Source organism: Hylobates moloch, unplaced genomic scaffold (genome assembly GCF_009828535.3).
Source record: "Hylobates moloch isolate HMO894 unplaced genomic scaffold, HMol_V3 SCAFFOLD_1, whole genome shotgun sequence".
Taxonomy (NCBI): Eukaryota; Metazoa; Chordata; class Mammalia; order Primates; family Hylobatidae; genus Hylobates; species Hylobates moloch.
Genome location: NW_026652276.1, coordinates 178257995 through 178272864, shown reverse-complemented (window position 1 = coordinate 178272864; position 14870 = coordinate 178257995). Strand labels below are relative to the sequence as shown.

The window sequence follows — 14870 nt, the reverse complement described above, 5'->3', positions numbered from 1 at the left end:
TCCCTTTGTAAATATATTAAACTCTCCGCCACCTAGAAAAAGAATATTCTATTTACATGAGATGACATGACCACAATGTCAAAGAGTAAGTATTAGTCTGAATTACTAATGAAAAGAAATTCTTCACTCAGAACGCTTATGTAAATACTACCTTAATTGAGATTGTTGAATGCTCAATATTTATACACATTTCATATTTACATCTTTGAGTAGCATACTGAAATGTAAAGGTATTGGTTTTGAAACTTTCACTTAATAAATCATTAACAATGAATCAAAAGCCAGGAAGTTCTATGGCAATGCCACTATAGAATGGGCCTACCTTCAAAAATAAGCTTCCAGGAAAAATTTAATCCACACATTATTCTAAATATATTTGCAGATGCTACCCTAAAATTTTAGAAATTCAGACAGTTTACCTTTAAGAAGAAAGCTTCATAACAACGTGACATGCATCATTTCAAATGGCAATGGTAAACATTTCATTAACTTTAAAACATTGTTTTCAGGAATATTAAGACTATTTAATTTTTAAAAATGTTTTATCTATTCATAAATATGTGATGATCAGCCTTGCCATTTGCTAGTGCAGTAGCTAAAGGTGTGTGTGTGTGTGTTTAGAAATAATAAAATATATTTCAAATTATTCTATAATTCAGATTATTAAAAATACATATATATTTTTCTAAATTTGGGGATTGTTTTCCTATTTTTCTGTCCATAATGTTTTAAATGTGTAAATACAGCTTCCATCTCTGTTAACATAGCTTTAATACATTTTTATATATTCGGATAATAATACATACAAGTGAAAACTGCTCTTGTCCTCCACTATTGGTCGGTCCCCTTCCATTGTGACAGAATTTTAGTGGGGCACATGGCTGCTCAGAAAAAGCCTCCACTTCTTCGACATCTTCTGCGTTAGATGTTACTAAGTTCTAATCACTGGAATGTGAGCAAAATGTCTTACTCTTAAATGACTGGATATCTTCTCTCCAAATCTCTTTCCCTTTACATGACAGCTGGGAAAGAAAAGCAACTGGAAGAATCATTTTGCACCCAGGCACGGAAGCCACACGCTAAGGATGGCAGAGTCACCCTGCCAGCCCTAGATGGCTTACCTCTCAACTGCTATGTGGCAGAAAAATACATGTTTAGCTTGTATCTTTGTCATACTGGCCCACCCTGTACCCCAACTTATACAATGTCACCGAGTAATATGACAAATGAATGACATTTGCTGAGCTCTCACTATATGTCAATAAATATTTTATATGGATTGTATCGTTAATCCCAACAACTCTATGAGATTAAACAACTTGGCCAGATCCTAAAGGTGGCCATTGGCAGAACCAAGGTATAATAGCCTTAGGGATTTTTCAGAGGGATATGCTACAATACTCCATTTAAAGTATTATGGGTTTTCTTCAGTTAGAAGACCATGAAGAAAAAAAGTGAAAATTTACTTTCTGTACCATTGTTAGCAATTATTTCAATGGAAATACAAACAAACCATTTCTGTGCTATCAACAGAAATGGGAGGTTTTAAATTATGCATGTATATTACATGCTGAAATTTCCTTCCACTCTTTTCTTTTTGAAAAAAAAAATCAAATGGAAATATTCACGAGTAGATCATTGTCGGTGGCAGAGCTTTAGCTTCTTCTAATTTATATCTTTTATAAAAAGAGCATTAGCTTAATCTGATATACTCACCTTGTTTATGTGGGGATTTGCTTATGTTTTCAAGGTAGAAATAAGGATAAAAAAATGCTATTAACATATGTTCTAAAGCATACAAGAAGGTGTTTCAAATTTCAGAGTTGCATCCAATTGAAGAGTTGTGTAACCTAGAACAAGAGTTGAGTAACCTTCTCTCAATTATTTTACCCACCTTGTGGATGAGCATATACAACTGATGGACATATGTATTCTCCAAATGGTTCAGTAATGGAATAATCCAATAAGAGACATCTTAAAAGTCTAATGCATCAGGGACAGTAGTCCTAAGCAAACCTATTCACTCTTGATCTTTAACAGAAGACAGGCAGGTAACCTGGGAAAAATCTCACATTTGTAAAGTTGAAGCACTGAATGTATTCAATAGTATTAGCAACTTTCCATGGACTACTATTTTAGGATACAATAAAGCAATTTTCACAAAATTGCAAAAATATATTACTATTTTATTTTATTTTATTTTTGAGACAGGGTCTCACTCTGAAGCCCCGGCTGGAGTGTAGTGGCATGATCACCAAAAATATATTACTTTGGCTGTGGTGCCTGTGTTGGTTCTTGGCCTTCATGTAAAAAGCTAATTGTACCCTGGGAATCCAATAAAAATGAATGTAATTTGTAATTTGAAGAACCTTCATTTCTACAAAAATAAATTTCAAACTAGAGCCCTGCTAAGCTCCTGTATTTATTCAACTTCTGGTCCTCACCACGTATCCACTACCCCCAATCTCAGCTCAAAGCTCACTCTAAACTCTGACATCCTTCAGCAAAAGGAATGAGGCAATACGCAATCAATTGTCTGTGTAAGATGACACTCTTTGTGTGCCCTAGTACTTAAATTCTTTTTCCAATAATGAATTATGCTCTAATACTCCTCCCACCACCCCGGTTACCTAACACATTATTCATTAATTTGGAATTTTTCTGTCACCATAATGAGGTATGTATTCCATAAACAGAAAATTAGAGAGATTTTCTTTCATCTTTTCCATTCTATTTTGTTATGTTAATTCAGACAGAGTCATTGATTAATTCATCAATATCTATACTCTTCTTAGTAATCTATCTTCATAAAGCATAATAGAAACCAGGTGAGCCTTCTTTTTGGTTAATGATTCATTGCAAAAAAGCAGATTCAGAAAGAAAAGTTTCACATATTAACACCAAAAGGAACAATGAGGCCAGCCAAGCAAGTTGTTTTTTAAGGCTGGGGAAGCACTCACAGAGTAAGGGAGATGCTCCCAAGAGCAGCGTACTTTTAATCTCCATCTGTCGATAAAGACAGTCATAGAACTTCTCACCAGAACCTGTACTTTCTTTTTTTCCTCATTACGATTAAATAAAATATTTGCTCTCAATTTAAATAGTGTCTAAATGAAAATTAACAAAGAAGATTTGGTGGTACTTCCATAAACTCCATGACTTCCATAGAGGCTCACTTACTACCTACACACTTTCTTATTCTAATATAGTTTCCCACAGTGAATCACTGCAGATCCCAAGCATCAGCACACGATAACTTTCAAGTTTCTTTGCACTATCAGTAATCGAGAATTTCTTTTATCAACAGAGTGTCAGTTCTCTGAGGAGAGGAATACTGTTTCTTTGTTTATCCTTGGCAGCCTGCACAGTGTCTGGGACTTATTACGTGCTCAACATAATACACTGACTAGAATTAAATCTGATCATTGTTATTCGCAGGGAACACCTTTCATTTCCAAACGTATTCCTTGTCTCACAGACACTAAGGTTTGTTCAACACACTCTACAGTTGTTTTATAAAGAGATTCTGGTATAATTTTTTGAAGTATGTATGTATTTGGTTTCCTTAAGAATTTCCATTAATACATAAAGTAACCACACATTCCAGTTTCTCATATATATTTGCATGATAAAAAGTCATACTATACATGAAGCTGCTTTTATACCACTTTATCTCATTGACTCATCACATTCTTGGAAAATAAAAGGCCTCACTGCATCACTAACAACACAAAATCAGAATATTTTCAAATGTATTATTTACATTGAAACGAAAGTAGTGGGGCCCTTAAAAAGTGACATTTAATTTTTAATAAATCTTACAGAACCTATACATGTAAATGCTCTTACCCATGGAAAATAATGTAGTTAAGATGCCATACAAATATTTATATTGCTGTCACTCAAAAATCATTTTAGAGTGACTCTCATAGCTAATTCATAAGTCACAAGAAAAATCATCTTTTATAGAGTCTCCTTATCTTGCACCAGAACCGTTATTACTCATCTCAATGACTATCTCTGATCTCTAGACATGCCTGTAAACACTTTTCAAATAATTTTTACCCTCAAAGAATGAATATATGTTTTCACTGAGGATATTCAAAAGAATCCATCACAGGAGTTCAAGTCACCACTGTATGAGGGATTATTAAATATATTCTGAAGAATGGAAACATTGTAATAGTAAGTACATGACTTCCCTATTTAAATTTACGGAGAGTATACATAACACACAGACTCAATTAAGTGAGACCTACGTATCAACTGCAAAGTGTGCTGAGAAAGTTTCCTTAATTTTTAAGGATGGCATTTCTTGTTCACAGTAACTAGGAGTACCAATGGTTTCTCTCAGAATTTCACCACCAGATCCACATAAGAAATCATATCCCATTTGTAATATAGAGACACAGTTTCCTAGAAGATAGAACTGCATTTGAATTAATGAAAAGATTAAGAAATCTCTTTGGTGGATTTTACTCACATCAACAAGCTGATTGACTCCACTTGCTGTTTTTGCCAGTGTGACAAGGTCTTCTTGCATCTTATCCACCCATGATTTGATACTGCAGAAATCAGAAAAGATTATGTTCTATCAGATCTCTGGCAAATAAAAGTCACATGCTGATATTTTATATCCATGCTACAGATAATTCACTAAAATGCCCTTAAATTATTCCTCTCCCTCCTAGCACCGACTGTGTCCACCCTTCCACTCCAGCTTTAAATTGCAAAAGCACTGAATCCTTAGTGTGCAGGCTTTCAGGATGCTGAAATGCCTCCAAATCAAAAGAGAAAAATGACATTGATGTCTTGTCCAACGAGAGTAAACAATTTGCTTATTTTGAATTAAAATTCCATTAAATAGCTATTAAACATTCTAAACTACAAACTTTATCTTTTAGCTTACAAGTCTTCCGAATATAATAGTAAGATTACACTAAATGCAGACCATTTGTAAAATGCAAGAATAATTCCACCAGCCGGGTGCAACATTCAACAATTTGATGCATTCCCTTCTAGTCTTTTAAAATTCTTTCACATAGTTGAAAGTATGTTACATAAAATGTATATATCTTTCAGCTTTATCTCATATTATACGTACTTTCCCATGACATTACATTTTGTAAACATTTTATTTTTAATGGCCACTTAATATTCCATTATCTCTATATTCCATAATATACTTGACCATCCTCCTTTTTAAAGAGAAATTTAAGATATCATCAGCTTTTAACCACTACATACTACACCACCACAAATATCTTAGAGCATGAAGCTTAAGAATATTTTATTTCCGGGCCAGACGTGGTGGCTCACGCCTGTAATCCCAGCACTTTGGGAGGCTGAGGCAGGTGGATCACGAGGTCAGGAGATTGAGACCATCCTGGCTAACACGGTGAAACTCCATCTCTACTAAAAATACAAAAAATTAGCCAGGCGTGGTGGCGGTCGCCTGTAGTCCCAGCTACTCAGGAGGCTGAGGCAGGAGAATGGCGTGAACCCAAGAGGCGGAGCTTGCAGTGAGCTGAGATCGTGCCACTGCACTCCAGCTTGGGTGACAGAGCGAGACTCTGTCTCAAAAAAACAAAAAACCAAACAACCACAAAAAAATTATTTCCTTAGCTAGACTCTTAGATTTGGAATTACTAGATCCAATTAGATTTGGAATTACTGGATTTGGAATTACTAGATCCAAATAATTACTGGAATTACTGGATCCAAATTTTAAAGCAATAGTTTTGATCATTACAATTATGATTGAAGGATTGAAGTTCAAATCTTTTTCAGGTATGCAGTGGACATCTTAAAATATGAGCTATGGATGTCAGGATATTTTAGAAGACCCTAAATCTATGTTCTATCTCACTTTTTCCTGGTATGAGAGATATTACCAAATAGAACCACACAAACTTCCCCATTCATATTAAAATCATTTAACTTGTATTCCTCCATGTATTTCATTTATTCTTCCTCAGGTTGTAGACCTAAACTATGTATTCCTTTTTGCCAAGGCAAATATAAAGAAGCATTAGTAAGCTAGTAAGAATGCTAGATGATTTATATTTGAATTTGAACTTTTCTCTACATATCTATATATAATTTCAATAATGGAGATTTAACTGTGTATGTCCTCTCTTCCTTAGGGAAGAATTCCAGTAGTATAAATATAAATTTTTTAAATATAAATGTAAGTAGTATAAATATATATTTTTTCAGATAAATTTAAATATAATAAAATAAATATGGAATAAAAATATAACACGGAAAAGAGATCTAAATGACATGTAAGAGAGCATTTAAAAGAATGATGAGCTGATAAAAGAAAGAAAAAAATGGAAAGCCAGTTACAAAAAAGGATGAAATGCCTTAGAGGAAAACACAGAGGCTTGACTTACATATGAAACAAACTAGTTACTAAATGAAATACATTAAAACTAGGAATACTTTAGCACATATGAAAATAAGGAAGAATACTTATTGAACCATGCTGTATGAACAGGATAGAAAAAGGTAAATGAATATCAAGAAACAAAAAACAAAAGAGAATAAGGTATAAAATAGAGAAAAATTATTATAATAATATTTTAACTAGTGCTACTTATTAGTTGGTGCCTATATTTGAAAAATATAAGTAAATATTCTTAGTAAATATAGTTGTGCTATATTTTTTATATTATTTACAAAATTTTTTATATTAAATTTTTTAATTAAATACAAAAAATTACAGTAGGGTACAGGTAGGAGCAAAAACCATTGATACAGTAATTTCCTAATTTAGATGAGACTATCTCATTTCTCCTAAGCAGGTGCTGAATAAGTCCTAGAACCCAGAGAAAATGAGTCATCTCTCCTCAAATATAATTTCCAACACTGACAAATAATAAGACAGGTTATACATCCCTTTAGCTCGAAACTGATACATATGTAAAGAAGTGAACTTAACTCATCCCTGAATTCTGATTTATACTAAACTGACCCAAAACCTGTATTCTAACTTGACACAAGTGCACTGTCACTTCCAATGTTCATTTAGGTGAATCTGTTTTGGCTGGAAAGCAATTCAGAATCCATCCAGTCTTCCCTACCCCACTGACAAGCTGTTAGGAACACTTTATAGGAGCAAGGATTATTTTTTATAAATATGAGGTGTTAACCTGGTTTTCTGAAATACTTAGGTACTCTGCCTTTCAACCTGGAATTAAAAGGTTATAAAAAATAGAAAATAAGGAAAGGTCGCATTCATCACGAAAGTAAAAAATTACTCAAGGGAAAACACTCATATGAGCAAAAATTTTTTATCAATCTTTCTCTTTCTTGGTAAATTGTCAAGCACAAATATGTAATCGCTAAGCACTGTTTTATTAAATTTATCCAGAAGACACTATAAAATTTGGGGGAAATTACAAAGGATACAGCTTTTTCACGTAATAAGAAACTAATATAGCACTCCATTAGGAAGAATTCATTGTTGTTCTTTGTTAATCCATTCAACAAGTACTAGTAACTGCTGGAAAAGATATTAAAAGATGGAGATGCAGGCTGGGTTTAAACCTGGGTCTGGGAGGAAGAGAGAAAACAACAACAAGAATATTGATAAGAAATGTTTGAGGAAGCAGAAGAGAGCCAATGCTTAGTAAGTAGTGGTATGAGAAGGTTGATAGAAGAGGCTTTCTGGAGTAGTAGCTACTTGAAGTCATATTTGAAAGACAAGTGGAACTTGACAAAATTGAGCAGAGAGGGAAGTAACAATCAAGGCAAAGAGAATGTAAAACATGACATGTTCAGGAACTTTAAGAGATTCAAATGACTGAGTCCAAGCTTGGTTCAGCAAAAGGTATGGAATGAGGGCAGGAGTGATAGGGAAGAGTGATGGGCCAGGCCAAGGGTCTTAAATACGATTCTGAAACATTTAGGTTATATTCTCAAAATAATGGAGAGATAATAGAAAATGAGAAGTCAGACAGTAAAAAGATCATGTAAATGTATATAAACACGATTAAATAATTTCCCTAACACTGAGTGGATGATAGCTTAGAGGGAGAACAGAAATCACAAAGAGAAAGTCTAGTTAAGAGTTAAGAAATGAGATGGACTCAGACTAATTCAGTGGTGGTAAAAGGGATAAAGGGGAAAGAAGCGGAGGCCAAGTAGAAGCAACTAGCTCAACAGAAATTCTGAAGGATGGACAGTAAGACTTCATGCACTGCTGGATATAGAAAGTGAATGAGAGGAAGAATATGGGATGATAGGGAGTTTCTCAGGTAGAGGATGATGGGAAATTGTGGCATAGAAAGTAAGCATAGGAGAAATAACAGTTTAAAGGGACATTGACGGGTTCATTTTTATTGGTTCAATTAGAGGTGTTTGGGGGAGGCTCAAGTATAAATATACACTAGGCAATTGAATGGCATGGGTTTAAAGCTCTTGAAAGAGAAATCTCCATAGCAATTAAAGATCAATGTATAACTCCCAAAGGAGAGTGTACAGCAAAAGGAAGGAAATAAACAGTAGTTACAACTCTGGAAAGGTACATTTAAAGAACAAATAGAGGAACCCGAGTAGTAACTAGAAAAAGGAATCCAAGAACAATGGTATCGCAAAAGCCAAAGAAGGGAGAAGTTTCCAAAGAGAATAAAGAAGTATACAGTCATCAAATAAGGTGAGAAATTTATCCACTTTATCTTTGAGGAGAATGAAACATGGAGAATGAGGAATCAGTGCTCCTTTTGGTTTTTAATAGAAGTGAGCCTATTGCTATGCAAAAAGAGAAAGGCAAGTAGAGAAGGAAATATCAAAGATTCAGGAGAGAACATGTAATTTATTGACAATGATGGGGTACAGGAAATGCCACCCCCAAACAGGGCACCTGGGCATTTAAGAAAACAGCAAAAGCAGGAAGGTCTTTCTGACCTTCTCCCACCAAGCAGACAGTAAAGCCTAGGGAGGTCGCTGTCTGACCTTCTCTCTCCCTTCTCCACTGAAGACTCTCATGTGGCGAGTGTCCTGCCCTATACCAAAGGGAAGGAACATCACACAGAGACTCCAAGAAGTACTGAATAAACAAGTCTTGCTAAGTTCCCCTAGTTTATTAGTAGATCATACCCTTTCATCTTCTAGTCATACTTCTGCAATACTGTCCATAAAAACATATAGTTTTCCATAGGTCTTTGGGTCATTTTCTGAAGGCTCCTGTGTCACATACAACTTAATTCATATGCTTTTCTCTTGCTGTCTTTTATTTTATAGGAGATCTCAGCTGTGAATCTTGCAATAGGTAAGAAATCTTTTCTCCCCTACAACTGTCCTTTAAAAGGCTCCAGATATGTTTTCTAGTTTACCCCTCTATTCCAACATGAGAATGTGAAAGTGGGGGATGAATTGAGAAATAAGTAGAATCAAAGAGAAATCTAATCCATGGCTAGAAGAGAGGATACTTCTCCGGAGAATGGAAAGAGAATGCAGATTTGAGGTAAATGGAAATAACTGGAATAACTAGAACAAAAGTTGAGACAGTTTTACTTACTGCTCTCTATTTCCTTTGTAATGAAGGAGGACCAGTTATCTGTTAAGGGACAAGAAGCAGGTATTAAGGCAGATAGTTGAAAAGAAAAATTGGAGGCTTAAAAAGAATAGCTGGAGAGTATTTAAGGACTTGGCACTATACCAGAGGTCATCAGTTTCCATTGGTAACTAGTCAGTATGGCTGTGTGAAATTCTTACTAGTACTAGTCTGAAGAGAGCAAGTTCAGAGGAAAAAGACATTCAGATGAATGTGGGGCAGATACCAGCAGGTGAGAAAGAAAAACAAGGAATGGCAAGTTGAAGGTCCTGACAATTTCAAGATCTCCACACATTCTAAATTAACAAGGACTACTAAAATATTTGCTAAAATGTTATTATACTGTATTCATAAACAAGGCTTATCTCTTTAACCCTTTTTCTAAGGAACCAAGAATTTTATCACAATATTTATAAGAAACTGAAAATACCCTATTACCAGATTTCAAATTTTTATTTTTTGCATTTTTTGACTGATAACTTATGAATATGCTGCAGAGACTAAATGAGGTGGGCTGAGTATACACATCACACTTTAAATCACCTGACATGTGCATTTTTAAAAGAACAAAATCCTAAAATCATTGTGAAATCAAATTACTCTAAGAAAGTTTAATAGTTTGAAAATCTTTCTCTTAGAAATAAATATATATACAATCTTTGGCCAGCTCAAGAAAGTGCATGGCAACTCATGTATATCTGGTTGTACAGGTATAATAGACCTTGACTAATACGTACACTGTTTCCATGAGAAAATACCTGGAATTTTTCAAATATGCAGTGGCGAGAACACACTTAACACTGCTTGTTAGAAATGTATATTCCCTGGCTTCAAGTCTCCGATAGTAACAGAAGTTTCAGTGTTATAAAGACAGGACTTGAACATGATAGCTAGTCAGAAGAGTAAGAACAATGGATGGTACTTGTGAAAGAAAACGATGAGAAGCTCCAGAGTTTCCGTATGCAGTCAAGGTACATATGCAACAGGACTATTTCTTATCCTTTTCCTACCCAGTGTTCACCACTGCTCCACTGCCCTCTTGAAACCCGTGTTCCTATGGCTCCTATGACCGTATTCCCTGGTCTCTCTTCTTTTATATTATTATAATCTGACTCCTTTTCATTTTCCCAAAGCCAAATACAGTCATTTCTCAGCATCTGTCTTTGATTTTACCTGCCATTCTCCTTCCTTCCGTCTCTTTTTTCTACTCCCTCAAAATCTCCATATATAATCTCTAAATCTGAGCTCCAGTTCCACCTTAACTACCATTTGATCATTTCATCTACATGTCCTACCATTCCTTTCAAATATGCATAAAATTGAACTCAGTATCTTCCCCATACTATACTATAAACCCTCTATGTCCCTTCTCGTTGTTGGAAAATCATCTCCCCAGTCATCAGGGTCCATACCATCAATTTCTTCATTTTATCCCTCCTCCAGTCCTTTGTTTAATAATAGTATCTCAGCATTTTTCCAACACAGAGCTAATAGCCAAATACATTGAGACCTTATTTTATACCATCTCTATGCTAAAGTATTTAATATGCATTCTCTCAATTAGTCATCATAAAAACTAGTGTTCATCTTTCACTGATGAGAAAAACTAAGAGATGAAGAAAATTTAGAAAAGGTAAGCAACACAGCCCCGCTAGCTTTTTCCTTTCAAAGACCTTTTAATCCAACCAACCTCACACATTTCCATGCATGTTGACTGTCCTTTTCCACATTCTGCCTTTGCTCTGTATATAACCTCTACCTGGAATTAATCACCCACTTCCATCGTGAATGGATAAATCACACTAATATTCTAGTATCACCTTTCACAACTTCCCAAACTAAAAATATTCTCGTCTCTCCACTAAACTTCAAAAGTCCTTTAATTGTGCTGTGCGCTTATTTCCTTATACTTTCATAATTAGATGAATATATATTTATTCTCATTTATCAATGCATTTCCAAAGTTTTTATGACAGTGCTTTGAATATAGCAGACACATAAATATTTATTGAATAGAAAAGTAAATTGAAATGAAATGCAATTGCACTACCATTTTTTTAAAAAAAATAGGTATCTTTATTTAATGCTTTAATGCATATCTTCTCTCCATAATCCACATCGGAAAAAAAAAAAAAATGAACTGCTGGACCCATGCATCCGTAAATAGCATCCACTTTTCAACAAGTAGCAGATTATCAAAATTCAGACTTAATACTTTAAAGAAATGATTAAACCTCTAGAGTGCATGCCTTAAAATTCCAAATATTTTTTGTGTATTAATTGTCATAGAAAAAAAAGTCTTATAATCCTTCTCTGTCCCTACAATAACTCATTACAGAGTTGACTAGCAGTACAAGGTTTCTAAATGTTTGGTGTCTACAAATTCAATAAAATTTGAAGCAGTCACTAAAATATCTCTTAAAATTGAAGCAAATGTTTTATTGAATAATTGAAAAAAATCTTTTATATCCTTTACTTCACTTTATTGTACAGAAACAGCCCAAATTCTAAAAGCAAACATATAGAATACGCAGATTTTCATTAAGAATGAGAGAAAAAACTTGCCATTCAATTAATATTGTTCCTTTTGAGGTTGGATTTGTCTGTAATGTGGCTTCCAAAAGAGTAGTGCAGTGCATAGTGGTAAACTCTTTATTTTCAAAACGAAAAAAATATGGTAATCCATTTCATTTTGTGTGCATGTGCAAAACAACAAGTTCAGAAAAACACAAATTACACTTTGTGTAATCTACTGTAAAAGTATAACAGTTGAGTACAAAGTGTCAAGTGTGCATAGTTATCTATTTAATTGTTTTAAATCCTAAGCTAAAGAGAGAATTTGCCTGGTTAGAACAATGCAGCCAAAATGATAGCTAAGAATTGTTATAATAGGTCCTATCCAAGATTAAACTGTCTTTCCTTCCTATATTTGATGTGGATAAGTCCTCTGGAAAAAAGAATAATGTGTGTAACCAGATTTGTAAGGAAAGAATATCCAAACAGACCTTTTTTTTCATGCCCTTCCCAATTTATTCCACTAGCAATTGTCGCAGAGACAAAGAGGGAATGGGAACTATACCACAGAGAAAATGGAAAGGAAGAGGGCTTGTTGTGGGGTGGGGGGAGGGGGGAGGGATAGCATTAGGAGATATACCTAATGCTAAATGACCAGTTAATGGGTGCAGCATACCAACATGGCACATGTATATATATGTAACAAACCTGCACGTTGTGCACATGTACCCTAAAACTTAAAGTATAATAATAAAAAATAAATAAATAAATAAAGAGGGCTTGTTACAGTAAGGGATTCATAGGAGGGGTAGTGGGAAAGTGAGATGTCTGTACCACTCAGAGCCCTATCCTAAGGCGGTTCTCTGCTTTTTGCCACTATTTTTAAAAAATCGTTTATTTTTAACCTAAGCAAATAAGAGACATAGTTATGCCCTGTGGAGCTGGGGAAAAATTTAAATATCAAAAGATCTAACAAACTGACCACTTCAACTGTGTTGATGCATAAATAGCTTATCATAAATCTGAAGTAATAAGTTCATATATTTCAAAAGTCTAGTGTTCCACTTGCTATAAATACTCTACCAATGCCAAACTGTTCCTATTTTTGTTATATAATAAACCACCCACAGTGTTCCTGTAGTTGGGTAAAAATAACATAAGTAAGCCAAAGATTCAGATAACCTAGACATGAAATTTCACTAAATATGCGTTTCTTATAACGTGGATAAGTATACAAGTAATTTTTTTGGTATAAAGGGAGTGCTTGTTATCTACATTAAATCGTAGGATTGTTTGTGAGATGGGTGTCATGCCAGGAATGTTAGTTAGTTCCTGAAATTATTCTCAATTTAAACCATTTTCAATAACACTGCTGCTCTGTTTTTAGAAAGCTGTTTCAACTTGTGAAACGCTTTAGTATTCCATTTTTGACTAGAGTAATCCTGTAAGAAATGCAGAAAAGGATGTGCTCATGCTAATCAGTGGAAAGGTAAAGTACTTGAGAGTAGGAAAAAAGACTATCACTAAACTCTGATTCCTAAGCTGTTCATGTTTCTCTGCCTTCATTTTCTGTTTTTTTTTTCTGCTCGTGTTTGTGTGCGTGCATCTGTGTGAGTGTGTAGTTAATCCACATTACAAATTTCATATTCATAGATCTCAAAGGCCATGAGATCTACTTTTGTTCATAAGATCTTCTTTTCATGAGATTTAAATTTACTTTCATGAGATCTTCTTTTCCACTATCTTGGATTGATTTTTGTTTTATCCAAGTTTTTTTTTCCCATCTTTTCTTTATTTTCTTTCTCAGCTGCAGCAGTTTGCTTCCAGCTTCCAAGACAACAAATAAAAATTATACTTTGGGGTTGATAGTAACATAGTTCCATGGATTAGCTGGGGGGAGGGTTCTCATACATGAGATTTGTTCCCTGAAGCCTTGAGGGCTTTGTTTTTTATCCTTCCACATCACAGTAAGTTACAACTTCTAGCATAGTCCTGGGTAGCCTGATGCCAGCCGAGGTGTCCCACATGGCCACACAATCTGCTGCTGGTGTTTCTATGAACCAAATGAGCTAAAATTCTAATTGCTCATTACAAAATCTTCATTCATTTTATTGAAGATCTTTCCCTTTATTGTTTATCTGTGATTTTTCTCAGTCATTGAAAATTGTTCGCAAAATTTACTTTAGCCTAATTCAAGCATGTATTTAATTATTATTTAATTAACCATGACATTACTTAATGTCATGGTAAAAATTTCCTCATTTTCTTTATTTCTATGAATTATTAGCTGATCATTCATAATATTTCCAATACTATAAAATCCTTAAATGCTTATTACATTTGGATTCTAACCTAAATGGCGAATCCACTTCCCCATATAGATCAGTATCTCCAGTCCAGCCCGTTGAACTGTTTTACCAATGTCAGTTTTGTCACGCTCTTTAAATATGTTTTCTTTCTACTAAACTGCAATCACCTCTCTAATCATCTTCAGCTCCTGAAAATCACCCAAGTCTGGGCTTCAGGTCCCTCTTCTGGCCAATTCAAGTCCTCAAAGTCTCATAATTTTTTCTTTTAAGTATCTAAAATATGTACAGCCTGTCCTACAAAGTGTTACACATACAGACATACTGTTTTATATCAGTGTTATTTCTCCAATAATATTTAATTTCCTTGAATGGATGGGCCATAGCTTATCGTGTTCTGAAACTATCTAGCACAGTTCTGAGCATACAGTGGCTACTTAAGAAACAACAGGTAATATCTATTGAGCACCTATATGTCAGGAACTGTT

The 14870-nt window shown here is 34.4% G+C and overlaps 1 protein-coding gene across 8 annotated transcripts in view; it reads right to left on the bottom strand.

Moving 5' to 3' along the window:
- CACNA2D1 (calcium voltage-gated channel auxiliary subunit alpha2delta 1) overlaps positions 1-14870 on the bottom strand; it is a 509235-nt gene that overhangs the window by 412875 nt on the left and 81490 nt on the right. For 7 of the 8 annotated variants that reach the window (XR_009208968.1, XR_009208970.1, XM_058425275.1 and 4 more), the window contains exon 2: positions 4484-4565. Coding sequence is in view for 5 of the 8 variants with exons in the window: in XM_058425275.1 (XP_058281258.1) it covers positions 4484-4565 (82 nt within the window). In the remaining 3 variants the exon portion in view is untranslated. Of the gene's footprint in view, positions 1-806; positions 906-4483; positions 4566-14870 lie in introns of those variants that run through there. The other variant, XM_058425282.1, reaches the window with a different exon arrangement.